The sequence below is a fragment of the Tetranychus urticae genome, chromosome 1 (assembly GCF_039701765.1).
Source record: "Tetranychus urticae isolate SD_2017Ah chromosome 1, NJAU_TeUrti_SD_1.0, whole genome shotgun sequence".
NCBI classification, from domain to species: Eukaryota; Metazoa; Arthropoda; class Arachnida; order Trombidiformes; family Tetranychidae; genus Tetranychus; species Tetranychus urticae.
Genome location: NC_142958.1, coordinates 18,590,126 through 18,617,028, shown reverse-complemented (window position 1 = coordinate 18,617,028; position 26,903 = coordinate 18,590,126). Strand labels below are relative to the sequence as shown.

Sequence of the window (26,903 nt, the reverse complement as noted above, 5' to 3'; positions counted from 1 at the left end):
ACATAAAAAGTGAAAAATAGTAGGTGCCCGTTTTTTGATTAACAAAAGTTATTGGCATTTTCATGGCGCGTCTAGGCATTTCTCTATGCATTATGCTCAAGTTTTTTGAAAAAAAACAAAATTAAAAAAAATTTTACGAATTTTCACACAATGAACATTAGATGAAAAAAACTTATGTTTGTGGCCAGTAATTGCCTTAATTGCCTTAATTGCCCTCTTAGACTCGCTGATTGATCGAAATAATTGCCTGATTGCGAGCTGTAATATTAACTTTCAACCAAAATAATGGAATCATATATAACCAAATAATTCTATGTATAAGTTATAACATTAATCTGAAATTTTTATAAAATTAGGGCCTAAGACGCCAATGTGACTACACCAGGCAAAGAGTATAACAAGAGAGACCACTTAATGAAAAACCACTTTTTTCAATAAATTGTTGAAAAAGTCACCCCTAGATGGCGCTGAAGGAAGAAATCAAGTGTTTTCAATGTAAAATACAGCGAACAGAGCCATGCAGTGGTGATGTGCCTGAACTAAAATGTGCATTTTACATTGAAAAACACTTGATTTCTTCCTTCAGCGTCATCTAGGGGTGACTTTTTCAACTTTTTTGTGATGCCTTTTTTCCATTGAAGTTAACTCTCTTCTTACTCTTTGACACCAGGGTAGTGTTGGGTTTTGATCAATCGAAAATCGATTTAAATCGAGAATCGGCTACTCTATTTCAGATCGATCAAGAAAATGAAGAGATCGATTTAGTTCAGGATATTTTCTCGGTGCAAAAGCAAATATGATTTTCTTGGAATTATTTTAATTGATTCTGAACTATTAATTTGGAGAATTATCGCAGAATTTTTCAACTATACACGTCCGCAACCAGGTAAAATATAAAACAATTCATAATTCACTCTTTTTTCAATAAAAATTATCTTTACAAAAATTGCAGGGCTAGACCCTTACTGAGTGTAGAGGAAACCTCTAAATGAGAGCAGGGTTTAACCCTTACCGATCGCAGGGCTTGACCCTCAATGAGCGTACTGAATTTTTATACACAAAAATACAAGATAAATATAACCCTGATTTATAACGCTTAATACATCGAATTGCGCGGGCCTAGCATAACGTGGCCACTAGAGGAATGGATTCTGAGCCATTCAGCCATGTTACACTGGCTCAAAAGACACACTCTGTGGTGTCGTCATACAAAAACTTGTTCCAAATTTGTTTTTTTTATTAATTTGACAAATCACTCACTCAGGATCGCCAGTTTGGATCATTTAAGGCTAAATTTAACTAACAATGTGTTAGTCAATGATAGATTTAAGGACTCAAAGTGGGTTTGAGACGCTTCAGAAAATTGGCGCCAGATTTGAAAATCTTTTACCTGCAATGTTCAATAACAATCCTAAATCGAGAAATCGACTTTATCGATTTTAATCGATAGATCGATCTACTGAATTTTTCAGATCGGAAAAATCGATCAAGCTTAAATTGCTCGATCGGCCAACACTACACCAGGGGGCAGGACAGACTATTAGTCTGTAAAACTGTTCAGTCATCTGTATGGCTTGCTTGTATTACTTGATACACTCAAATAAATGTGTTTGACAAAGTATAATTGAATTACTTTCACTATTGTTTATTAATTTTGTGGTTCCAATTAACAAATATTTGTTATGAGTGATACTAAAGTAATGGAAAAAGAATTCACCGAGGATGAATTAGCGGGCGGTGAAAGTTTGGTTGATGATGAAGATCTGTCAGACGAAGAGTATGTTGAAGCTCTAGGTGAACATGATGAAGGTGGTAAGAAAAACCACGAAAGCCCGAAGCATGGTTCACATCAACACAAGGAAAAAGTATCTAAAGACAAAGATTCAAGAGCTGAAAAAGAAAAACCAAAAGGAGAATGTGAAGATATAGATAGCGTCAAAATTGAAAGTGAAGATAATGATAAAGATGAATTACACAGTGTTGAAACATCCAAAGTTTCAACCGAACCTGTAGATAAAATTGCTGTAACCATTGAGGAAAGTGATGAAAATACAGATAACTTATTAGAAGATGGAGAAGATGATGACGAAGATGATGATGGTGAAGTAGAAAACGATGAAGAAGAAGACGAGGAAGACGATGGATCTATCGAAGGTGAACGAGAAGAAGGGGATGGTCAGGTAAGAACCATAATTATTTTTAAAATTTTGAATTATCTAATTTGACTTTTATATTTTGCAGGAAAGCAATGAAATCTCCAAACAAACGGATAAAGAATTAGATGACGATGAAGACAGACGCAATCCTCAATATATTCCTAAGAGAGGGGCCTTTTATGAACACGATGATCGTCTAGGAACTGACGAGGAAGTGGATGAAGAAGAGGAGCCCGAGAAGCCTGAGGCTGTAGAGAAAAAAACTGAACCAGTAGTTGAAGTTCGAAAACCGAAAAAGCTTTGGTCTGACGATGGCAAGTGGGGCCATGATATGTTCGACGATGATGAACAAAAACCAAAACCTAGAGATGAAATTGTCTCTACCTATGGTTATGACATTAGGAATGAAGATGGCCCCCCTAAAGCAAGAAGACGCCGTAGATATGGACGAGGTCCAAATCGATATACTAGAAGCTGGAAAGATGAAGGGGCTTACTCAAGCCCAAAAGATGTTATAAGTAAAGTGAAACCAAAAGTCGACGACAATGTTAAAAGAGACAAAGAGCCAAGACCAGTTACTTTGAAAGAAAGCGAGGAGAAAAGGCCTTCTAGTAATAGAAGGAGTGGGTCCGGAGGTCGTTCGCGAAATGAACCAAAATCAGTCTTCAAAGCTAATGATCGTGATCGAGATCGAGATCGTGATCGTGATCAATCAAGAGGAAAAGAAGGCAAAGATATTGGACTTGGTCGTGAACGAAATCGTGAACGTGAAAGAGATAGAGATCGTAGAAGATATGACCATAACAGAAGCCCAGGACCATCGAAAGACCTTAGGGATAGTGTTTTAAAAACTGATAAAGACTTAAAAAGGAATCAAAAAGATTTCAGTGAAAACGATTTTCCTGAGCTTCCACAAAAGACCAGAGAAAAGATACGACCAATTCAACAAGTGACAACAGGTGACGCAAATCAACCCAATGCCTGGAGTAAATCAAGACCAAAGCATTCTAATGCTAGAGATATAATCCGTGAGGGAGAAGGTTCCGAAGAATTTAAATCGGAACCAATGAAAGTTGTGGAAAACTTTGAAAATAGTAAAAGACTATTCAATCTTCCGGACAGTAACAAAATCGAAATTGTTAAAACACAGACTTTCGAGAACTCACGATATTTTAACCGACGTCATTTAACCAAAAATCATCACCAAGAACCAACAAATGTTAAAAAAGATTTGGCTTTACACCGTAACAATAGAGGAAGACCAAGGCAAGGTGAAAGAGATGTCAGAAACAGTGGAGAGATTGGTCGACCGATCACAAAAACTAGTCACTTAGCCGATGACTATGAAGAAGATCCTAGTGGCAGTGGAACCATTGATCAGCACAGACGAGGACGATATAATATTGGCAAAGAAAGAGAACTCAGAGACTACAGAAGCAATCATCATGGGTTAGAAGACCGAGATCGTCGCGGATCTGAAGAACCCAGAGGTAGAAGTTATATTGATGATCGACACTTCGATGGCCATTTTGGCGATAATCAAGGTGAAATTAGTGTTGGAATGAGTAAATTAAGCATAGATAAAAGCCGATTGGCGGACGATTCTAATTTATCAAAACCAAAGCGCTACTCATCGTTGAGGCAGCATCAAACTCAACAACAACACCAACACCAACTTCAGCAGTCAGAACCTCACCCGGCAAAACATCAACAACAACAACATGCACATAAACAACCTCAATCTCAACCCCCACAACAATCAATTGATAACCAACCTAATTCAAATTTGAATCAGTACCCAGCTACTTCACAACACATAACAATGGGCCACTCTAGACAGACTACGAATGTTCAATATTATGAGGCAACTTCTGGTGCCAATCAACAGCCTTCAGCGAGTTACTACATTGATAATCGATCTCCACAATCTTCATTTGGTTACATACCTACAACCAATATCGAAGGAGCAACAAACGCTACTCGCTTTCTTTCTCAAATAGCACCTCGTTTTATTCCACCTCCACCAGCCCCTCCTCCACCGCCACCTGAACCACGCTTCATGGCTCAGGCTGTGGCTGCCGCTGCCGCTGCTAACCCAGCAACCGCTGGAGCTGGTACATTGCCTCCTGTGATCTCTGGTCCTCCAGCAGCTACCTATCTGCCAACTTATCCACCTGGCTACCCTCAATATCCACCGCCTCCTCCTGCGGCGGCACAGTTTTCTATTGCCCCACCTCCACCACCTTCTGCGTCTGAATTATACCGTGGTGGTGTTACTTATTATGATACAATGACTCAACAAGTTAGTCCTAGACAGTTACCCCAGCGAAGACCTAAAAATGCCCTTCCCATTGTCCCACCCCCAGACCTTAGCAATTCTGATGCCACTGGTTATGATGATCAAAGTGATTTGAATCAAAACGTTGAAACAGTCTCTTGTTAATAAATATGATCGAAATATGAGTCAAAATAATAATGTAGATGATCTTATCGCGCCGGTTAAACAAAATTGAAATACTCTTTAGAGAAAACAATTTGTCGTTCTTTTTGGATGATTAATGTTATTCACAATCGAGTTTCATTTGAATGAAGTGTCTTTGCTACAGCGCATTATTAATCACATCTTCAAAATAATTTTATTACGACACAACATTTAGCATCTCAGAACCTCTTTTCTCAATCTACAATTTAAATCACCAGCAATCATCTTCCTTTCCCTTAATCCAAAATATGCGGTCGATTTTGCAGCATAGTTTAATCTTTATTCAAGTTTAAATTAATAGCAGCGAAAGATTCGCGAAATTATATTTAAATAATCTTGCTAACCAATTTGCTGCTTTTTAACTGCAGCCTCACCACCTTTGAATGATGACAACATAGACAACAGCAGTGAACATTTGATCGGTCCAACCTTGTTTGAAAAGTTATTCAATTCTGTAGACACAAATATCAAAAAGTCTTATTGGAATGTCTTGCAAGAATTCATTGGAATGATCGGTAAATATTTTATTTTCAATTTCTATCAATCACTATTTGTGTTTACATTCTCTTTACAAATATTTTTCTTTTCTTTATAGATACAAAACCTATTATCTGAATGCGGCATTGTTGGGAAAGATTCGCCAGTTTGATCCAAAAACATGATATCATCTTATATGGACTACTCTTTATCCTTTATAAACCCAGAAGAGGTAAAAATTTGGTCCATTTAATACCATCTTATTTGTTCATAATATTTATAATAATCGTTGATTTATTTTTCCATTTCGCTGTTTTTGTCTCTTTCAAGCCAAATTTGTCGATGTCAACTTTGTGGTCAACTTTTCTGCATTATTGGTCTTATATTAATGTACACACACTCATTCCCTCTTAAAATTGTAATATGTTAAACGTACGAATGATAATCAAATGTTCATTTTTTTGCTACTTTATTGAGTTTTATTGGCATTTTTGTTGGACTTAATGTGGGTTGGACCTTTGGTTGAACCTTTGTTTGAGCTTTTGCTTGAGCTTTTGGTTGAACATTTGTTTGAACCTTTTTAATCGGTTTGAGCTGCAACTGAAGTTCATTTATCGGCTTAATTTGCAATTCCTTTTTCCCCAAATTTGGTATTTCAAGTGACTTGTAACTCGGTGGATGAACCAAAGGTAACGGTGGTGGTAACGGTGGAGATGAGCCAGTTGATTTTATAGAGGATGTTGAAGATTTTTGTATTATTGTCTCCTCTTTCGAGGCTACCAATGGATTCCTGATTAAGTATTCACAAAAATCATTGACATGATAAAATAATACAAGGGATGTCGCAAAGTAAAGAAAGAGAACAACATGAAAATGAATCTCCTTGTTGAAATCGCGTTTAGATGAATTCTCTTTTGGTTCAACTAAAGAAAAGGAGAGATTGATATGAAAAAGGACATGAGTATTGAATGACAAAAGACAATCAAGTAAGATGGTAAATTCTTAATGGTTAGAGTCGTTTCGGTTTTATTTATCTGTCTGCAAATCTCAATTGACCTAGAGAAGTGTTGCAGATTGTAAATAATGTTTGACCATCTATTTCTGGTCTCTTTACAATTTTAACGGACACGATTTTAAAGTCATCATCTAATCTAATCTTTGTAACTACTTACGGATAAAAATGTATGTAATGAGGAAAAGGCAAGTTGATCCGAGCCAAAGGCAGTGGATTATGATGACTGTCAAAAATATGTAACGATGTTTCCATTTTTGATTAAACTCGGTTAATAATAAATTAAAAATGTGAAATAAACTTATCAGTCCCATGTATTGGAGATGCTGTTTGTTTTCATAGAAGACTGTTGATATCAAAGATGTCATTAGAGAGACTGCAGCAAAAACACCCAAGATTCTAATGAAAAATGAAATCTTTGAAAAACGAGTTTTCAATTCATGAGTTATTTCAATCAATGTGAATAACGGATCTTTTCCTAGTTTGATTCCTTCCATTTCGGTGAAACTGCAAATACAAATTTACCGGACAATATCTAATGGACACTTCGATGCATAAGCAACTCTAATATGATCATATTGAGTAAAGGATAATGTATACTAAAGAACCAATAACAATATGTCTTCATTAAATCAAATTCCCTTCAAGTGTCTCTGACAGGTTTTGGATTTAGTTTTAATCAGTTGATTGATTTAGTACAATAGATTTAACGAAACGTATCAATTTTTTGATTGGTCAAAAACTTGGAATTACAAGAAGTAATCTGAATAGTATAATAAATATTACTTTTAGTGAACATTAGAACATATTAGAGATTTAAGAATCCGCTATCCAATTGAAATATCTAACATATGATTTCCAAATTAATAGCCATTCTAAATTTATTTGTTTCCATGTAATCGCTGAAAATCAATTCAAAATTACCGCAAGTAATCTTAGGGCTTGGGCTAAATTGTAAGCAACGCAAACTCCTCGACTCAATCAAATTTTTTTCTTATTTTTCATCCTCTTTCTCCCTATTTTTGTGATAAACACAAAACATAACAACATTGTTGTAAGATATTTTATCCAACTATTATTATAACTGTTACTTCTATTATTTTGTTAATCATTTTCAAGTTTTCACATTGATCTAGTGCTAAGTTTTGTTCTGGTTTAAACTTCAAATGGTCATCAATTGATAGTAATTGATCACCCAACGGTATCCAAAATAGGTTGAAACGCGTTAGCCCTAAAAAGGTAGGATTTTGTATTTTCCTCTTTCTCGTCTGCCTGTCTTTTATTGTCTTCATCCTCCCATATTTTATTTCCTCTTATTCTCTTCCTTTCCAATCATCCTGTTTTGGCTTTAAATTTGCCCCCTTTTGATAAATTTTTCTAATTAATCAATGATATACTCTTATAGTTTGCTCAGTGTTGCTTCCACCCAGTGCTAGACAAATATGTTGCTACCAATTGAATCTGGTCAGGACAGTTGATGCTTGTTATTGCTTCTTAATGTCAATCCTTAATGCAGATGGAAATAAATTTTATCAATATAATAATCAGATTAGAGTTTTATCATTGAAATAAGATGACTTGACCTAACTTGTCAGATCTTGACCCATTCAATAGTGACAAGTAAAACCTTGATGTTTCCTTGATTGATCAATTCCATGCAAAATCATGTCGTTTGGGCTTAATCATTATCGTATGTTAACTTTAGAGCTAAAATTGTAGCTCCAAATATTGATAAATGAAAAGATTATCACAGTTAATTGCTATATAAAGGCTGTAAAAAGTCAACACCAGATGTACAAGCTTTGCATATGAAAAACTGTAAATAGAAAGCCCAAAAACAATTTTACTAGACTATAGTTTCTACTTTCGGTTGTCCCTTCACTTCTTAACGGTTTTATCTTAAATTTTGTCTTCAACTGTTATTTTTCCGCAGGCAAAGGGTCAACAAGTCTTCTAACTAATCTGTTATTTCTTTTATTTATTTTAGGAAACACGAGAGTTTTATTCACTAACCATGAGCTTGACAACATTGTAATGACAATCATTTGTATTTAATAAAGCAAAAGGAGGATTTCCTTCGGACAACAATTCACGATGCCAAAGTTAAAAATCAACAAGTCTTCAGGTAAATTTCAATCTGTTTGTCAATCCTTATTATCAAAATGCATTAAATGGCATCTTCTCATTCCTTAAACTGATTAATTTTCAAGAATTATAGCCAATTTTTGTTAGATGCCAAACTGTTGGATAAGAAACACATTACATTTTGAGATACAATGTAGCGATTTATAGATTACCCTTCAATCTCTGAAATTTCATGTAAAATCTGTTTCCAGTTTTGGTTTTTCTGCTTAAAAACTTATTATAAAATTCCACTGCCATTTTGTTAAATTATAGTTGACCCAGTAAAAAATGAAGGAAAATACATGCTGTTACAAGATATGTAATTATTGGAGGCAAATGGTAAATTATCCTGCATTGATAGATATAGTCTCAATCTTTTTTCGATGATATCAGGATTCTGGGTGAAAAGAGTTATTTTGACAATTATTGTTTATAGCCATATTATCTGGTCACAAGAAATTTCCCCCGTTTTAGACTTGTGTGATGATGGTATAGTAGACACAGCAGTTAAAACCAACGATGGACAAATATATATTTTCAAAGGGGATTACTATTTTGAATTTTCACTTGATAAATCCATTCCACTTTTGCCTGCTAAACCAATCAAAGACTGGACCAATCTTCCTAGAGGCATTCATGCCAGTTTCACTGTCACTGATAAAAGCAATAATCTCTTTGGAAGTACTTTCTTCTTCAAGGAAGACAATTGGTATCAATATAAGGGCAAAAAATTTGTAGCTTCAAATTCAACCAAACGATGGGTTATTGATCCTATTCATGCCAGATATATTATTCCCATGTACAACGAGTCAATCTACGGATTTTTCTCATTAGCTTCCCCTCGAGTTGTTCTTGGAGAGCGAAATATCTTTGATTGGTTTCACTTTCGTGATCCTTTAAATCCTGACTATTTTCCCTCAGGCACCTTTAGTGAAGGCTATTTCGGAATTGATCTCTATACGATTAAAGCCATTGTTGACTATTCACCTACTGAATGGTTAGTTTTCTTTGAGGATGGCTTCATTGGTTACTTTTGTATCCTCAAAAATCTAAATGGCGGTTGCTCTGAAAAATACATTTGGGATACTTCAATTTGTCCAGATCAACTGAAATACTTTGTTGAGGATTCCGTTTTACTCAAGGCACTTGATAGACTCCCATTTAGTCTTGATCGTTTGTTTGCCATAGTATTTGCAATACTTTGTGCTGCTGCCGTGATACTGATTGTGCTTATAATTTCACTGACAGCTATTATAATCGATTTCATCAAGATTAAAAATCGCTCCAAATTATTCCAGCTATTGTTGGAAAGACAAAAGCAGCCCAATCAACCTTACATTTCATTCAGAAAATATTTACTCCGAACTGTAGATAAAACTTTTCATCATGGTCAAAACAATGTCACTTGATGATGATTATGTGATTACTTAGACATGTTGATTTTCCTCACTTTATTTTTAGTCAATTAGCTTTTAATTTTGCTCATCAGTGGCTCCATGGCAAGTTATCACATCATGGTAAAATTGGTTCCGTATCTAACCGTTCAATTTATGGTTTTAAATTGTTGATTTTGACAAAAGTAATTAGCATGTAAAAAAAGATTGAGTAAAATGAGCAAAAAAAATCCAGCTTCCCATTAATTAAAGTCAAATATTATGCAAAATATTTTATGTTTATTTTATCGTCATCAAAAACCATCATCACCGTTTTATAGTTAATTACATTAAAGAAATTAATGATGAAGAGAATTAATTAACAAAAATGTATCTTTTTTCGTTATACTCGCCAGATGGCAACGGCTGTCAATTCTCGGTTTGTTTGAAGGGTTATGTATTGTTTTCATTTTCAGATGTCTTTGAACTTTCATTCAGTCTAACGAAAGTTTTTTCAAGCTCTTTTTCTTCTGTCTTCTCTTAATAATCTCCTTTTGTTTACCCTTTTTTATTTAGTAATCTAAACCATCCATTTATTGTTATAATACTCAATGTTTACTTTTTTGCGTGATTTGCTTAACAACTTATTTTAGGGTGTGTATATTGCTGATTGTTTCTGCGTGTAGATACAAAATTTGGGTACCTATTCAGATTTTTTTGCTGTTTCTTAATTATGAATTTGTCTCCCACGTCACCATTCATTTTAAAAATTAATCATAATCTGTTAGTCTTGTTCTTCTCTTGTTTTGCTATCCTATCCTTGATTCCTCATTCCATTACATTTAATCTCAATTTATGCTTTTATCTGTTTTCTTGCTCAATGGTTTGAACAGAAGGTGCAATCCAGAATAGACCACTTCCTGATATTCCCGGTACTGGAGAAGATAATCCATCCATCTCATCATCACAGGACGACTTTTCCACCATGGGTAGTTCTTCAATTTCTTTTCATTCCTACCATCAAAGATTGTCTAAAGAAAGTTTGAATCAAATTCCGGTCGAAGAAGAAGAGGATCCTCAGCTTTTCGTGGCTCTTTATGAGTTTCAGTCTGGAGGAGAGTACCAATTATCTGTATTAAAAGGTGAACAAATTCGTGTTCTCTCCTACAACCGGACTGGAGAGTGGTGTGAAGCTCAATCTCGTTCTGGTAAAATCGGTTGGGTGCCTGCTAATTATATTACTCCTGTTAACCGGCTTGAAAAGCATCCTTGGTACCATGGGCAGATTGTTAGATCGGCAGCTGAATATCTACTCTCATCTGGTATCAACGGCTCTTTTTTAGTGCGTGAAAGTGAAAGTTCGCCTGGTCAAAGATCAATATCGTTAAGATATGAAGGTCGTGTGTATCACTATCGAATTAACGAGGACACTGAGGGTAAAGTTTATGTGACTGCTAAGTGTCGATTCAATACACTTGCAGAACTTGTGCATCATCATAGTATGCATGCTGATGGATTAATTACCATGTTACTATATCCAGCACCTAAACGTGGAGACTTTTCATCTTCTTCATCCCCTAAGTCTGACGAGTGGGAAATTGATAGAACTGATATCGTGATGAAACATAAATTAGGAGGGGGACAATATGGTGATGTTTATGAAGCTTCCTGGAAAAGATACAACATGACAGTTGCAGTGAAAACATTGAAAGAAGATACAATGGCTTTAGAAGATTTTTTAGAAGAAGCCGCTATTATGAAAGAAATGAAACATCCCAATTTAGTTCAATTATTAGGTGTTTGCACAAGAGAACCGCCCTTTTATATAATCACCGAATTCATGACACGAGGTAATTTACTCGATTACTTACGCAATTGTAATAGAGAAGAGGTAAACTCGGTTGTCGTCATTTTCATGGCAACACAGATAGCAACTGCTATGGAATATTTAGAGTCTCGTAGTTTTATCCATCGAGATCTTGCTGCTCGTAATTGCCTCGTTGGTGAGAATCACTTAGTCAAAGTTGCTGATTTTGGCCTTGCTCGTTTAATGCGAGATGATACTTATACTGCCCATGCTGGAGCCAAATTTCCAATTAAATGGACAGCACCAGAAGGCCTCGCATATAATAAATTTTCAACAAAATCAGATGTTTGGGCTTTCGGTATTCTTCTTTGGGAAATATTTACTTATGGTATCCCTCCTTATCCAGGAGTTGAGCTCGCCAATGTTTACCACATGTTGGAATCTGGTTACAGGATGGAGTGTCCAACTGGTTGTCCAGCAGAAATCTTTGAAACTATGAGACAGTGTTGGCAGTGGGAGGCTGATGATAGACCATCTTTCCAAGAAATTAGAGAATCATTAGAAAGTATGTTACAAGCTGCACGAGAGTCACCCCCAACTAGTTCTCAATTACAACATTTTCAACCAATTTTAGCCAATAATTGTAAAATACAAAATATCGCCAAAGCAAATCAAAAGCTCTCCGGTAGCATACCTAATTTACACTCACTCATCGAAGGCCCTGGATCTCAAACAAAATGGCATGCAATGAATGTCAACATTGGCTCAAATGAAGCTATAATTACTACTAAGTCAACTATAGTCCAATTAAGAAGAGGAAATACTGATACCAATGGTACTCTATCTAAAAAACCACCCTCCACAAGACCAGCTTTAGAGGGTAGTGTTCTTCTACCCAGCTCACGACATCCTGTTAGAAAACTGAAACAAGCTCCTGTGCCACCAAAACGAACCAGTTCTTTCCGAGATTCAACTCAATTACCTGATCTACCAGTTCCTGGGTCAGCTGTGAGGCCGCCCGCCTTGGAAGATGAAAAGATTCTTAAAGGAGCTAGAGAAACTATGGTTAAAGTGATGGAATCAATATCCAAAGAAACACCTTCTTATGATTTATCTCAAGTTAATATAACAGCAAGGAATCAGGATATTTTGCCCGCTCGAATTGCTAAATTAAATAGGAAACCTAAAGTACCACCAATAGCTCCAAAGCCCACCAACAAAACATCCACCTTTTCAATTGATCCAATCCCACCCTCAAACACCTCAAGTGACAGTGAGAATAATAGAGAACCTGCCAAAGAAAACGAATCTAACTCTAGGAGGAAAGTGCAAATACCTGCCGTTTTTCAGGTTGGCACTTTAAAAAGAACAGTTGCCAGGTAATTCCAATCTTAATGCATTGTTAATTTATCAAATCACTTTGACGCCAAAACCATTTAAAAACACAAAAACACAGTCTTTACTTCTTTAAATCAATTGAAAGAAATTTATTCCTTTCTTCACAAATACAAACTGTTGATATTTAGAAGCCAATAAGCAACAAAACCTAACTCTGAATATTTTGCTGTATGGCCAACTTATTTAACATCGTTACTCAGTTGATTACAGCTTATTACGGAGTTTTGTGTCGGCATAAAGAAGGTAAATTTGATTGCAATGTTTCTATATTTTGCTTGATTTCTTTTTTTATCTGTAATAATGTATCACTATAATCTAATTATATTTTGTCTTCTTAGGAATAAAATTTCTTCATTTATGAGGATTCTAAGGTGAGAGAAGCTAAACAGATGATCTGATGTCAGACATCGAAGTGACTGCGGATGCTAAACTTGAATTGGTATCCTGTTGTCTCAAACTCAACAAATCAAAATAAAGCCACTTAATTTATGGAGACAGATGAACATTAATAATAACAGTCAAAGTTCAAAGCTGGAAGCTGCTTAACTGTCTCATGATATGGTTGCTGGTTCGCTGAATTATCGGACTGTGTAGTCAAGAAGTTCAAGGAAATGAGACTAAACTTATGGAGGATCGCGGAGTTTAAAGTCATAATGTTGAATTTAATTGATGAGCTTGTAGATGATGTGTGATATTATGTACAATTGATTTGTCATTTGAATATTTTCTATTGTGACCAAAGATTTCTTCAACTCAAACCAACTCTTATTTGGGTTGATTTGAAACAATGACATCATCTAAGTGATCTGGAAGGTTCATTCATAGCAAATAAAATCTCATCTCCTGAGATCTTTTGCAATCTGTTGTGTTCCAAAATCATCATCTCTTCATAACATTCTTGAGAATGTATACTTACCGTATTATTATCATGTTGCGAAACTGCAACAATACCTCTTCATACTATAATGATTCAAAATTATATTCATTTCTCATCAAGACGGACCAAATGATGAGAAATTAAGATAAAAATAGTGAGAGACTAACCATCAGTCCATACAATGTAATCAAAGATCTTTAAAATCATTAAACTAATATATAGTTAATGTATTTAGTTTAAAGCCCAAATTGTAATTTATACTCACTTTGATTATTGAGTATCGTGATAATCAAACTCAAATGTGTAATAAATCCACGAAAGTTTATTGTAAATCTCGATCAATCTTAAATTATTTATTTCAAAATTAATTCAATCCAAGTGTTTACTAACAATAAGAAACATATCTAAAAATGGAATTCACTGGAAATTTCGGAGTTATTCGTGCGTTTTTAAAGACAAGAGCATATTTTATACCAATTTGTCTTTTCTTGAATTTATTTTCATTTAAGAAAACAATTATCAAATTAATTTCAAACAATTTCCAATGATTAATCAAAGTTTAAAAACTTATTTGATTTAAAATTGAATTGCGCGATGAAAGTTAACTGACTTTTTTACTGTAAGATGGAGCTAACACCGGTATCTTTAAGTTAGTCTTGGATTCACTCTTCAAACGAATCAAAACATTAGATAACCTCGTGGTTTAGTTGTTTATTTTTGAATGATTGTTAACTTAATATAATTTATAATTTAAATACATTAATTTCCATTGTGAAAATGTCTATTAAATCAACCGATGATGTTGATTTAGTAAAAAAACTTGCTACTCTTGATATCAATGTTGACCAGAAGCGTATTCAGTCAAAAAGTTATCATAAATTAAGTAAAGAACAATATGAAGTTATGCAAAAAATTTCAAAAGCTCATATTGACTCTTTTGATTTTATGATTGACCATGGTTTAATTTACGGTTTAAAATATTTACGTCCGACTGAAGTTGAACTTCCTAATGGTCAAGTGCTCAGAATAAAAGTGACGAGATTTGAAATTGGAAATCCTCTAATTAATAAGGAAGCTATTGCTAAAACACGAGCACTTTATCCTGCCGAATGTCGGATGAGAGGAACCAGCTATAAAGCTCCATTATCACTCTCATTTTCCGTGACTTTAAATGATAAACCTATTGATGATATCACTGATATTGTTGGTGAAATACCAATCATGTTAAAGGTAAGTTGTTCAAATATTTAACAACTTAGGAAGGTCTCATGTTAATCTTTTGATCACTCTTTTTCAGTCAAAAAAATGTAATTTGTCTGGACTATCACCTAAAGAAATGGTTCAACGGTACGAGGACTCTGAAGATTTTGGTGGATATTTCGTCGTGAATGGAAATGAAAAGCTTGTACGATTTTTGATTGCCCAAAGACGAAATTACGTAAGATAGTTACTAAATATGATGTTTGGACATGATTTATTGATTATTTATTTTTGACAGCCTTTAGCAATTAAACGATCAGGATGGAAAGATAGTGGACAACTTTTTACAGAATATGGTATCCATATAAGATGTGTCAGATCAGACCAAATAGGATCGGTATGTTTTCTTTGTTAAATTTTATTGACGGGTAAACTCTAATGCGTTTTTTTATTATTCCTATTCTTGCAGAGTATGGTGCTTCATTACCTGAATAATGGAACAGCTCGATTGAGATTTTTCTATCAGAAACAACTCATTTTTCTACCAATTGTTATGGTTTTAAAAGCTTTGTGCGATGTTACTGACCAATATATTTATGAAGAAATGATCAAAGGTAGAACCGAAGATACTTATTATCGTAGCTGTATTGTGAATATGTTAAGGCTTGTTCAGAAGGAGAATCTGCTTAATCAACAACATGTTAAACAATATATTGGAGAAAGGTTTCGTGTTAAAGTCAACTTACCTCATTGGTATTCAGATGAAGAAGTGACAGATTTTGTTTTAAGGTAAAACAATTTGCATAACTAATTTTTTTGTTTGGTAATTTATTTTTTTATCTATTTCAGAGAATGTATTGCTATCCATTTGGTAGACAATGTTGATAAGTTTAACCTGTTAATTTATATGACAAGAAAACTGTACAAATTTGTTAAAGGTGAATGTGCTCAAGAAAATCCTGATAATCCTATGTTCCATGAACTTTTTCTCAGTGGACATATTTATTTTACTCTTTTGCTCGAAAGAGTTGATAACTTTCTCGATTCTGTTGGCAAAGCAATCAAAAAAAATATTGAAATCGCAACAGTGTCCAATCGTGAATTCAAAGCAACTGGAGTCAATATTCGCCGTGTATTAGCTTCATTTTACAGTTCAATCACAAGACCATTGGAATATCTTTTAACTACTGGTAATTTAATTTCACGTACAGGAATTGGCTTAATGCAAAGTAATGGTCTAGCGGTTGTTGCTGAAAAGATCAATTATTGGAGATTTCTTGCTCATTTTCGTTCTGTGCATAGAGGTTCAGCTTTTACTGAAACACGAACCACTGAAGCTCGTAAATTATATCCTGAAGCTTGGGGATTCATGTGCCCGGTTCACACTCCTGATGGTACACCTTGTGGTCTTCTTAATCATTTATCTGATCTATGTTTCATTTCCAACTATCAACCTCCTCTCGATGGTTTTATTGTAACTTTAGTTAAACTTGGTCTCAAATTGCGTGACGGACCACCTAATCTAGATTATTCACAACATTATTCAGTTCTTATGGATGGTAAAGAGATTGGTTATGTCAATGAGGCCAAAGCAAAATCTTTTGTTCAGAAAATACGAGTTTTAAAAACATCTGAGGATCAAAGCACACCTTCTGTGATTGAAATAGGTTTCATACCTAAGACTGGGGCTGCAACACAATATCCAGGAATATTTATTTTTACTAATCCGGCTCGAATGTTACGACCCGTCATCAACTTAGAGGCCCAAGCAATTGAATTGATTGGTACTTTTGAACAGTGCTACATGGATATTGCCATAACGGATAGTGAAATTCATGAGAAAACCACTCATAAAGAAGTGAAGCAGACATCATTCATGAGCATCTTAGCTTCGTTCATACCTTATCCAGATTTTAACCAAAGTCCTCGTAACATGTATGCCTGTCAAATGGGTAAACAAACGATGGGAACAGCAACTCATACCCTCAAATATCGAAGTGATAATAAAATGTACTCCATCTTGTACCCACAATCACCTCTAGTCCGCCCCAAGTCTCATGATATTTATCACATGGATGACTATCCAATTGGGACAAATGCAGTTGTAGCTGTCATTTCGTACACCGGTTATGATATGGAAGATGCATTGATATTAAATAAACATGCCGTTGAGAGAGGATTCAAATTCGGTGCTATTCACAAAACTCATAAAGTTGATTTAAAAGCAATGGATAAAAGCAATTCATCTGAAACTCTTTTCATGTTTGGCCGTAATCCAGCTGATGAACGATTCCGAGACAAAATTGACGACGATGGACTACCAATTATTGGTAGCAAAGTCGAGTATGACGATCCTATTTGTAGTTATATTGACCTGTCTACCGGTGAAGTGAAAATGGAAAAATACAAATCAATGGAAACAGCATATATTGCGGATGTTAAAATTTTAGGAAGCAATTCAGGGAAAGACATTCTTCAAGCTATTCAAGTGACCTTTTATATTCCTCGACGACCAGCGGTTGGTGACAAATTTGCAAACAGACACGGACAAAAAGGAGTTTGTAGTTTCCTTTGGTCTTGTGAAAACATGCCATTCACCGGGACAGGACTAACACCTGACGTCATTTTTAATCCTCACGGTTATCCATCTCGTATGACTATCGGTATGATGTTGGAAAGTATGGCCGGTAAATCTGCCTCTTGCCATGGTTTAGTTCATGAGGCAACTCCGTTCATATTTTCAGAGAATGATCGAGCCAGTGAATATTACGGCAATATGTTAAACAAAGCAGGTTACAATTATTTTGGAACTGAAATGATGTACAGCGGTGTTGATGGAAGGCCTTTGAAAGCCGATATATTCATCGGTGTAATCTATTACATTCGACTTCGACACATGGTTGGTGACAAGTATCAGGTTCGATCAACTGGTCCAATAGATTCTCTAACTCATCAACCTGTTAAAGGTCGTAAAAGATGTGGTGGTATCAGATTTGGTGAAATGGAAAGAGATTCATTACTAGCTCATGGAGCTTCTTTCTTAATTCATGATCGTCTCTTTACTCAGTCTGATAAAACAAAGGTAACCTATTATCATTGTTAACCTTTAACTTTTACCATTTTTTTAATTTGTCTTTTTTTCGTTTTGTCTAGTGTTTCGGTTGCTCTAAATGTGGTTCAATAATTTCAACATCACCTCTCAATAAGGATCCATTTGATTTGGGATATAATAATCATCGTAATCAAATCTGGTTTTGTTCAACTTGCAATTCAAGTACTAATGTTAAAGCGTTAAGTCTTCCATATGCTCTTCGATATCTGGTTGCTGAATTGGCTTCTGTTGGTATCAAGTTACAGTTTACTTTTGAATAACAATTTATATGAAAAGATATTTTTTTGCTAAAAAAGGATTATAAAGTAAATATCAAGACTTGTTTATTCAAGTTTTTGTTTGTGTCAATAATGTTCATAATTTTTCAAATTAAATGCATCTCATGATGTGGTGGTTTAAAGCATGGTCCATTTAAATTAAAACGTAATGGTCTTGAATTCACTTGGATGTCATTTGTAAAGCATCAACCAACATGCTGGTTAAACAATTAATTAACCAGTCTAATCATCATTACCAAAATTCTGATGAGTTGAAAGTTACAGAAGAAAAAAACGTTTCAACTCTTGAACATCTGAAACACTTAATTCAGTCTCTTGAATTAACAAGAGTAAACTTGATAGAGCAGATACAAAAATTAACACCAATTGTTGGGTATCTGTTGATTAACTGTTCTCTTAATGGTTTCTGGCTAACCCATTAAATTAATCAATCAATTCTACAATAAAATTAATGATACCACCAAAAAGTAAAAACCCAATTTAGATTAATGTAATTTTCTTGTTTCTCCTTGCAATCTATTGTTTTATCATTTGAACCACTTTTTCTGTGCGAGAAAAAAATACTAATTTTCTTACCTCAAACCATTATTTTCATAAACTAATTGAAACAGGTTGAAGAAAAAATAAATTTACTCTGAAAAATAAACTTGATTAACACGAAAGTCAAGTTAGCCATGGATAAACACATTCATATTATTGATTGAGGTATCAAAAGCTATGTTAAATAAGCATGAAACGAGAAAGGTAAAGAGCATGAAGATGTTTGTGTTGATTATGATTAAAACAATAATGAAAATAAAAGTAAAAAAATAAGGTTGAAATTAAAATTGTTTTACGTGAAAAATGGCTTCATTACCAGTTAGTTGATGGGAAGAGAGTGAGTTGTTTAGGTTGGCAGATTCATGTTTCTCGGCTTGATCAGACTAACATTGATGGTGAGTAAATGAAGATGAAGATGAAGACTAGCAAGATGTAGACTGATGTAGACTATGATTAAAATGAAGATGAAATATAATATATGATATAATACAGTGTGAGAAACAAATTAAGAAGCTAACAGTTGCGGTAATAATGAAAGTAAAAAAATGTATAGAAATGACAGAATAAGAATTATAACCTTTTGGGAAACTTTTTTCTTCTTTTTCTCTCTCTTCTCTTATTCTGGTTATACAAGTATCAGGTTATCTTTATTGCAAATGATGATCTGAATAAGTAAGGTAAGAAATGGAAAGATGAAGATGATCCGGAAAAGCAAAAGCAAAAATGTGAGACAAAAAAGGCAAAGGGAAATTAGTATTGAAAAAAAGGAGCCAAAAAGATGATATAATATTGAGCAAGTATATTACAGATAGTCATGAAGATGATGATGAGCATGAAGATGATAATGATGATAATGGTGAGTGAACAGACTAAACAAAGAATACCTTTTACATGCGCAACTCTCAGGGAAAGTTGATTGTGACTGGGAGGTTAGTTTATCACTTGAGAGTAAAAAGCAGTCTATTCTGATAAACCACAGTGAAATATTCAACACTGTTTCTTGTTTTTGCTTGTTTATTCTCATTCCAAGGTTAACATATCAAATTAATTAATTTTCAAATTAATTTTTCTTCTTCTTTTAATCATCACCATTGAATAACTTCATTAAAAATCTACACTAAATGAGCAACAATCAGCAAACCAAAAGTATATACTAGTTGCAATCAACAATTGGTCAAACTGTAGATTAAAGAAAAAAAGTGAAAAAAGGAAAACCAAAGGAAATTATTAAAACACCTTTTCTTCTCGCCCAATTTAATTCACTAACCACTTCAACTCGAGATTATTGTGCTCATCAAAAGCAAGTTGATTTAAACAGCTCTTCAATCATCAATCAACAGTGTTAAATTGAGGATTTAAAGTTAACCAAACGGAAATTAACATTTCTTGTGTAAAGTGTTTCAACAAGTTGGATTAACATAAACCATTAGAGTTGATCAACGCAACCCAAATTTATCAACATTCAAACCCATTTTTTACCAAGCCAAACAAAAGGTCAATTCAATTGTAAAAAAAGGTTAAAAAGATGAAAATCTTTACCCAAACATTAGCTTTGTTTTTCCGTTCAAAACATTGATCAAGAAACAAGAGTAAACCATGTTTAAACCAAGTCTAGCAAGCATTACCTGATCAAATCCAGTTAGTCAGTAAACAATTATCCAAAATTTACCTCAAAATCTTCAACATTATACTCTAATCATTTCATCCTTTCAACTTTAAATAATTAACCCACAAAATATCCAATCATTTGAAATCCAACAGTAAACTTGAAGTCAAGGAAAGCCTGTTGATATCCAATTTACCTTGCAAAAATCATTTCCCATCATCTTAACCATCTTTAAGTTGAACATTTTTAGTCACAATTTCATGTATATAAATATCATTTCTGAAAAAGTAGACTCACAAAGATACCTTAAAGTAGCTTTATTCAGATCATTTCTTGAGTTTATCGATTTTTCTTTGATTCAAGAAGAGTGAGAGAGAGAGAGAGAAAAGATGAAAAAAAGTTTTTCCTCTACAAAAGTTCTGATTGCTTATTTATATTTCCAAGTAGATTTATATTTGTGTGTATAATTTGTCAAGCAGCAAGTAAACAAACAAAACAGGACATCATTGCTATACTTATATCGTAATCATCGTTTGGATGGGAAAAGATATTTTCATTTTCAAGCTCAACAAAAGGATAAACTTAGAAACGAAAATGAAATGAAATATTGTCAATTTGTCGACACTTTTTGTTTCCCTGTTTCCAGGATAATGCTTGTAATAAAGCCAGGATTTATCTGCATTCCACTATCATTAATTTCCACTATAATTATGACGAGTCAAGTTGTTTTCCAGTTTATCATGTTCATGTTTCTCCGGCAAAGTTCAATGTTATTTACAGTGAAAAAGGTTGCAACCATCAATTCAATATATCAATTCGAGTCCAATCATCTGTTGACTTTTAACCGTTTTACATTACATTAACCTGGGGTTAGATTTAGGTTTAGATTGGAAAAGGGTTTAGAAAATAAAAATTGTGCAAAAATTGGAAACTTATTGGGTTTGATTTTAGACGAAAAGAAAACCCAAAAAATTCGTCTTTTGTGTGTGCGTGTTTTGTTGTTAGTGTGGTGTTCAAGTTGATTTATCATGCCAATAGAGGAAATTATGGAATCTTCTGAAGAACGTTTCAAGTACAACACTTCAAACATGATTCAAGGTGAAACCAATTATTCGCCAGTTTCAAATGACAAGTATTCAAATGGAGCCAATGAAATGTTTAACCGTCTCATTGGTTCCAATTATACTGGTGACCCATTGATGACCCCATTGGGTTATCCACTGCGACCACCATCCACTCTATCCTATCCAGCCTCGGAAACTGATGCTGGATACTCGATCGATGGAACCCTTAGTCCACCCTTGTTTGTACCTTATAACCAGTCTGATGGCAATCATCAGTACAACAATCATCATAACCAAGGTTCAACCTTTCATCACCACTCTTCTTATAAATACATTCAATCGGCACACAATTTAAATAAACTAACCTCATCACCTTCATCTTCACTATCACCCACGATTGGGACCTCAATGACAACCTATCAGCCCAACATTATTGAAAGGCCAGTTACGATGGTCTGTAATGGAAAGTTCAATCCTACCAATGAGATTGGCAAGGGTAATAATGTTTCCGGATCAACACCGACAACCACAACAACAACAGGTTCAACAGTTGCAGCAACAGCTTTATTGCTCAACGGTAACTGTTCAAATTACATTTATCGACCTTCAACTGGACTGGCAACCTCATCCTTACTGTCACCCAATCAACTTGATCGTGAAGCTGGTTTCTTCAAGTCAACCCTTAATCCTTATCATGCCCATTCCAGTAGCCATTCTGGTCACAAGAAAGCTTTATCCACTTCAGGAACAGTCACCACTTTCAACTATCCCTTGTACCAAGAGTTTGATCCAACTGAAGTCAACTCTAGTTCAGTTTACAAAAGGATACTTCATTGGGATATTAAATATACCCTTGCCCTTTCCTTGATCATCATATTTCTCCTTCTCGGAATTACAGTGATTATACTTTTACTTCGAACCTTGTCCTTTACATCGACATCACCACCAACCCCAATCCCAGGTAAGGCAACAAAAAGTTATCTCTCAGGAATGGTTATCATTGAAGTAAAGCTCCAGCGTCCCAATAATAAGCTTATTCAATAGTCAGCTTCGATTTTCGGGTTTCATTCTTATCTTTAACAATAGCCAGAAATAAAATACATAATATTAATAGGCAATCTTTAACTGGTTAAAATTCATGAATTTTATGTTTAACGCACAAAGATTCACTCATATTCAAATAAATTCAATTAAACTCACCTTTCAAAGGATCAATAAAAATCAAGTCTATTACCTCAATAGTGATTGCACATGTAATAGATTGGGTACAATTTTAATTATCCGTTGCATGATTCCCTTTAAATGTCTTTATTACAGATCAAAAGTCATCCAAACAAGCGTTACAAACCAAACACTAAAGATTTCACTTTAACAATGAGATGACTTTAAACTGATATCAGATGGTAATCAGACAAAGCAATTAAAATCGAATCAATTGCAATCAATTATTTCGATCCCATCGATTTATTTCCAATCGATGAACAGAAATCGATTGATGATGTCGATGGATTGACCATGAAACACGCAACACGCAACACGCTCAACAATAGCACAACGGAGCTAAAATTTTCATGAAAAATGAAGCTTCTAAAACAAAAATGATTTTGATTCAATCAAAGACATGAAAACAAATCGATAACAGATGTACCTCGAATCGAAACATTAAATGTTAAAAAAACGAATGTCTATCAGGACGAAATCAAGTTTAGTAATTATCTTGACTTGTAATTAAATTGTAATAACTTGTAGTTGCAACAATGCAAAATAAGCCAAATGAAAGCTTTTGTTTAACTTGTTAATTTGAATGAAACGGACAAAAACTTTGCTACAAGTCAACCTAGAGCTCGAAGCAATGAATCCGATACAAACAAAGATGACAAACAAAGAGTAGGCAAAAAGCAGTAAAAGCTTAAACTTATTCACTTGGTTCGTTTCATTTTGTCTTGACAATATTTGTACAGACAATTGTACATTAGCTACTTACATTTAATCATCATGATAATATTAATTGTGCAACAATAATCATAAATACATTTATAAAGGTAAACCAGGATGAATTATTAATTTACTGAGTTACTTTTTGTAACGTTTCCATCTCAACCTTGTTATCCTATTTTGCTTTTGTAAACGTATTTTCCTGACTTCAACTAAATTTATCTTGATTAAAAGACAGCATCAGAAGAAGAGTAAAGAAGCAAAAAAGAAGCCCAAAAACAAGGTAAATTATTGTAAAGCAACATTTAACAAACTTAATGAACTATCAAAATACACAGAGAAAGACAGACAGAGACAGGGAAGAGTTTCATTTCTGTTGGTTACACTTTTAATAATAATGGATCCAGTTGAGGTTAAATTATCGTATTATTTGTTTGGCCAACCAGTGCAACAACAAAAAGCAAGGTTTACCATTATTAATGTGATCAACAAGGAAAAGGTTTATTGTAAGGGAACAACAATAATGTTAATGAATTGCCATTAATTATGATAACAATTATTATCATTTACCTTGTCAACTTTGTTGACCCATGTTAATTCAATTTCCTCATGTCTCATCAATAATGAACGCTATTCCATCAATTCCCATGTTATCCTCATTCAAATTCACATTTAATCTTGTTCAATATTTGAATAATATTCTACCTGACCATAATAGAGTCTACAAATGAATGGGACAGAGAAAGGATAATATGAGTTCCAAATGGAAATCATGAAATATTCAACAAAACAGGAAATGTTTCAACAAAAGGATCCATTGAAATTATCCAATTAATCTGAATTTAAGCTGAATCCAGGCTCAATTTCCAAGGTGAATCTCAAGAGATGAAGTTATCTTGTCTAATGGAAAATTTTTTCTTCCAGTTTAATAACTTTTCCCTTTCAGTGTTGACCAGTAAAGAGTGAAAAAAGTGTGCAAATTAATTATCAAAGAATGCTAAGAGAATGGGATTTTTCACTCCCAGTTTAACCAACTTTTATAACTTGAAATGTGTTTGGAAAAATGATTAAATTGAAAATGTAAATTGAGTGAAAATTGTCAAGTCAGGGAATGATAAATTTATTTTGAGGAAGAAAAAAAAGAGAATCTCATTTAATGCTAATGACTTACAAGTAAACATTGATTAGTCTGGAACATTTTTTTTGTTCTTCTCCTGAATTTAACAATTTCATGGGATTTTCACAGTTGCAATTGAAAGGATCATTGAAGCTTGACCATTAAACCCATGAAAAACAGGTTTTTTTGTCGAATCTCATTCCCATTATCAGTTTACACTTGCGATATTCATTTAATTCCGTTTTTCCCTCCCTGTAGCTACTCCAACCAATTCCCTTGACTATTTGCTTCCCAATCTTTTGTTTCCTTTTGTCTGAGTTGCCATTCCAATCTTCACTCCCTGTTCAAATGTTTACCCAGAATTAGCAATCCTCTGACATTATCGTCATCTCTTTATCTCTTAATCTGTTATCTGCTTTCATTAAGCTCAATCAATGAGCTTCATTATATTCACCTTTCAAGTTTTCCATGTTAATCTTGATCATTAAACAGTCAACACTTTGTAACAACCTTTCAGTTTCCAATATTTACTCATCATTAACAGCAAATATTGCAATCATGAGAATATTAATTAGCACAAGAAATTTGAGTAAAAACATGGAACCATTTCGGGCCAACTTTTAATCAATTCTTAAAATTTTCTTGTTTTCCATTTTAGCTCAATTTACTGTGAATACCGTTTGAATATTAAACAGTCTCTCGAGTAATTCACCTAATCAGTATCAATGAAACTACTCTGATCATTTATCCATTAAAAGTGTTGAACTTTTACCACTTGCTTCAATGGTTGGTTGACTTTTTTACTTTATTCAAATCATTTTCTCCATGTTTTTTAAATATTATTAGTTCATTTAATAGCAACTGACCAAGAAGAAGGAAAAAAACTGTAACAAAAGGGTGAAAACTGCAAGTTGAAATCTAATAGAATAATAAAGCGTAATTATAATAGATAATATTAGTTCTTGCCTTCAACGAACCATGAAAAGAGGTTCAATATGAGGCGAGTTGGGAAAAGTTGTGTTCATTTTCTTGTTAATTATTACAATTAACTTTTCTTCTTGTTTTCCCTTGTTTCATCTTCTTCTCCTGTCCAATTGGGACAACTTTTAGTCCAACCAAGATTAATATATTACATGGGAAAGGAATGAGTTTGGATAAAAGTTGATCATTAGATTGGTAATAACAAGTTTTACCATTTAGGAGTTGATTTGATTTGCAGATTGATTTGCTTCATTTTACTCAACAAGGTTTAACACGTTTATTGAAAGCAAATTAGTCGATCAATTGATTGTGTAAATCATTTCAACTTGTCAATGATTTTAACCTTTAATTTACTGTTTGTTTTCACGCAAATTTCAAGTGTTTTTGTATCAGTTTGGGTTCAAGTAAAGTCATGATTTTTTTGGTTCAACTTTTTACATATTTAATCTTTTAACAATGAAAGTTTGTGAAAAAGATTTAAGAGATTCAGAGGGAAAGAAAAGGATTTTGAAACAATTTCGGTTGTTTGACTTTTTTCAGGAAAATGTTTTACTCGTTAAGCTTGATCAACTCGAGTAATCGACCGAATAAACTCGAGTATACTAAACTATAAAAATAAACATTTTCCACTTTTCATATGGAAACAAGTTTAACAATGATTTTCAGTCCAAAATTGATTTTGAAAGTTGATCAATTGTTATTAATAATTAATTGCGAAAACTTTCAAATAAAAACTGAAAAAAATCGACATTCGATATCCTAATGAGTCTTTTTCACCGTTAGAATAATTGATTCATCAGTAGAATGAAAAGGTTTAATTATAATAGCATTTTTCTTCTTTTATGTGTTACATGGAAATCAGTTTTATATCAACAATAAACTAATGAAATTATTACACGCAATGAAAATGATGAAAAACATTTACAATTAAAACATGAATTACAATCGAAAGTGTGAATAATTTCACCTTATTTTTACCCAAAAATCAAGTTACCTTATTTTAGCTCAAAACTCTACTATTGCCAAAACAGAGTCGATCACAAGTATAATCAAATGACTTTTCACTGCCGAAAAGAAGACATTAATGAATTTAAAAATTCGAACCTGCTTGAAAGTTCTAACGAGCTAATTATTGAAAGTCATGTAATTTTAAAAGAATGTAAATTTTCCTGGAAAACGCAAAAATGTTGAAATATTTTTCTCATCAATTTCCAAGGCTTTTCTCTACTTTTTGTTACTTTGAAGTAATTAATCATGATTGGTATAAATGATTCTCATCATGCAATCAAAACAGATTCATGTTTGTCTTTGTATCAACCATTAATCAATGAATGATTTGAATTTGCGTGACCAATAAAAATGTA

At 33.7% G+C, this 26,903-nt stretch overlaps 5 protein-coding genes across 12 annotated transcripts in view; 4 read left to right on the top strand and 1 right to left on the bottom strand.

Moving 5' to 3' along the window:
- Positions 1–1,215: 1,215 nt before the first annotated feature.
- On the top strand, positions 1,216–5,585 carry btz (CASC3 exon junction complex subunit). Of its 2 annotated transcripts, XR_001567992.3 has the most exons (5): positions 1,217–2,180; positions 2,242–4,458; positions 5,007–5,153; positions 5,234–5,347; positions 5,446–5,585. XR_001567992.3 is itself a non-coding variant. In XM_015925492.3 (2 exons), exons 1-2 carry the CDS (start codon positions 1,683–1,685, stop codon positions 4,597–4,599), a joined length of 2,856 nt encoding a protein of 951 aa, XP_015780978.2. In that variant the 5' UTR covers positions 1,216–1,682; the 3' UTR covers positions 4,600–4,999. The 2 variants fall into 2 exon arrangements, 1 of the variants encoding a protein (XP_015780978.2); XM_015925492.3 differs by lacking the exons at positions 5,007–5,153; positions 5,234–5,347; positions 5,446–5,585 and having other exon boundaries at positions 1,216–2,180; positions 2,242–4,999.
- Positions 5,142–6,949, bottom strand: LOC107359051 (uncharacterized). The gene is made up of 2 exons (XM_015925498.3): positions 6,288–6,949; positions 5,142–6,038 (listed from the first exon to the last, which is right to left on the bottom strand). Exons 1-2 carry the CDS (start codon positions 6,622–6,624, stop codon positions 5,569–5,571), a joined length of 807 nt encoding a protein of 268 aa, XP_015780984.1. The 5' UTR covers positions 6,625–6,949; the 3' UTR covers positions 5,142–5,568.
- A 176-nt stretch (positions 6,950–7,125) lies between these two features.
- On the top strand, positions 7,126–14,044 carry LOC107359049 (tyrosine-protein kinase ABL1). 7 transcript variants are annotated; one of them, XR_001567993.3, is made up of 5 exons: positions 7,127–7,366; positions 8,115–8,252; positions 10,518–12,810; positions 12,958–13,072; positions 13,168–14,044. XR_001567993.3 is itself a non-coding variant. In XM_015925493.3 (4 exons), the coding sequence occupies exons 2-4, from the start codon at positions 8,222–8,224 to the stop codon at positions 13,202–13,204; spliced, it is 2,361 nt and encodes a 786-aa protein (XP_015780979.1). In that variant the 5' UTR covers positions 7,126–7,366; positions 8,115–8,221; the 3' UTR covers positions 13,205–14,044. The 7 variants fall into 7 exon arrangements, 5 of the variants coding, with proteins under 5 accessions (XP_015780979.1, XP_015780980.1, XP_015780981.1 ...); XM_015925493.3 differs by lacking the exon at positions 12,958–13,072 and having other exon boundaries at positions 7,126–7,366; XM_015925494.3 differs by lacking the exon at positions 13,168–14,044 and having other exon boundaries at positions 7,126–7,366; positions 12,958–13,073.
- A 351-nt stretch (positions 14,045–14,395) lies between these two features.
- Positions 14,396–18,418, top strand: Polr1B (RNA polymerase I subunit Rpl135). Its single transcript, XM_015925672.3, has 6 exons — positions 14,396–14,936; positions 15,004–15,144; positions 15,205–15,303; positions 15,376–15,695; positions 15,756–17,988; positions 18,060–18,418. The coding sequence occupies exons 1-6, from the start codon at positions 14,484–14,486 to the stop codon at positions 18,276–18,278; spliced, it is 3,465 nt and encodes a 1,154-aa protein (XP_015781158.2). The 5' UTR covers positions 14,396–14,483; the 3' UTR covers positions 18,279–18,418.
- A 1,379-nt stretch (positions 18,419–19,797) lies between these two features.
- Positions 19,798–26,903, top strand: part of LOC107359111 (agrin) — a 70,696-nt gene continuing 63,590 nt past the window's right edge. The window contains exon 1 of the mRNA XM_015925561.3: positions 19,798–22,467. Coding sequence (XP_015781047.3) covers positions 21,471–22,467 — 997 coding nt within the window. The 5' untranslated portion in view covers positions 19,798–21,470. The remainder of the gene's footprint in view (positions 22,468–26,903) is intronic.

Excerpts from the sequence above, each read along its gene's own strand:
- btz (XM_015925492.3), top strand. The coding sequence starts at position 1,683 with ATGAGTGATACTAAAGTAATGGAAAAAGAATTCACCGAGGATGAATTA. Across the intron at positions 2,181-2,241 it reads GAGAAGAAGGGGATGGTCAG|GAAAGCAATGAAATCTCCAA; the intron begins GTAAGAACCATA and ends TATATTTTGCAG.
- Polr1B (XM_015925672.3), top strand. The coding sequence starts at position 14,484 with ATGTCTATTAAATCAACCGATGATGTTGATTTAGTAAAAAAACTTGCT. Across the intron at positions 15,304-15,375 it reads GATCAGACCAAATAGGATCG|AGTATGGTGCTTCATTACCT; the intron begins GTATGTTTTCTT and ends CTATTCTTGCAG. Across the intron at positions 17,989-18,059 it reads CTCAGTCTGATAAAACAAAG|TGTTTCGGTTGCTCTAAATG; the intron begins GTAACCTATTAT and ends CGTTTTGTCTAG.
- LOC107359051 (XM_015925498.3), bottom strand. The coding sequence starts at position 6,624 with ATGGAAGGAATCAAACTAGGAAAAGATCCGTTATTCACATTGATTGAA. Across the intron at positions 6,039-6,287 it reads CATTACATACATTTTTATCC|TTGAACCAAAAGAGAATTCA; the intron begins GTAAGTAGTTAC and ends CCTTTTCTTTAG.
- LOC107359049 (XM_015925493.3), top strand. The coding sequence starts at position 8,222 with ATGCCAAAGTTAAAAATCAACAAGTCTTCAG. Across the intron at positions 8,253-10,517 it reads AAAAATCAACAAGTCTTCAG|AAGGTGCAATCCAGAATAGA; the intron begins GTAAATTTCAAT and ends TGGTTTGAACAG. Across the intron at positions 12,811-13,167 it reads TTAAAAAGAACAGTTGCCAG|GAATAAAATTTCTTCATTTA; the intron begins GTAATTCCAATC and ends TTGTCTTCTTAG.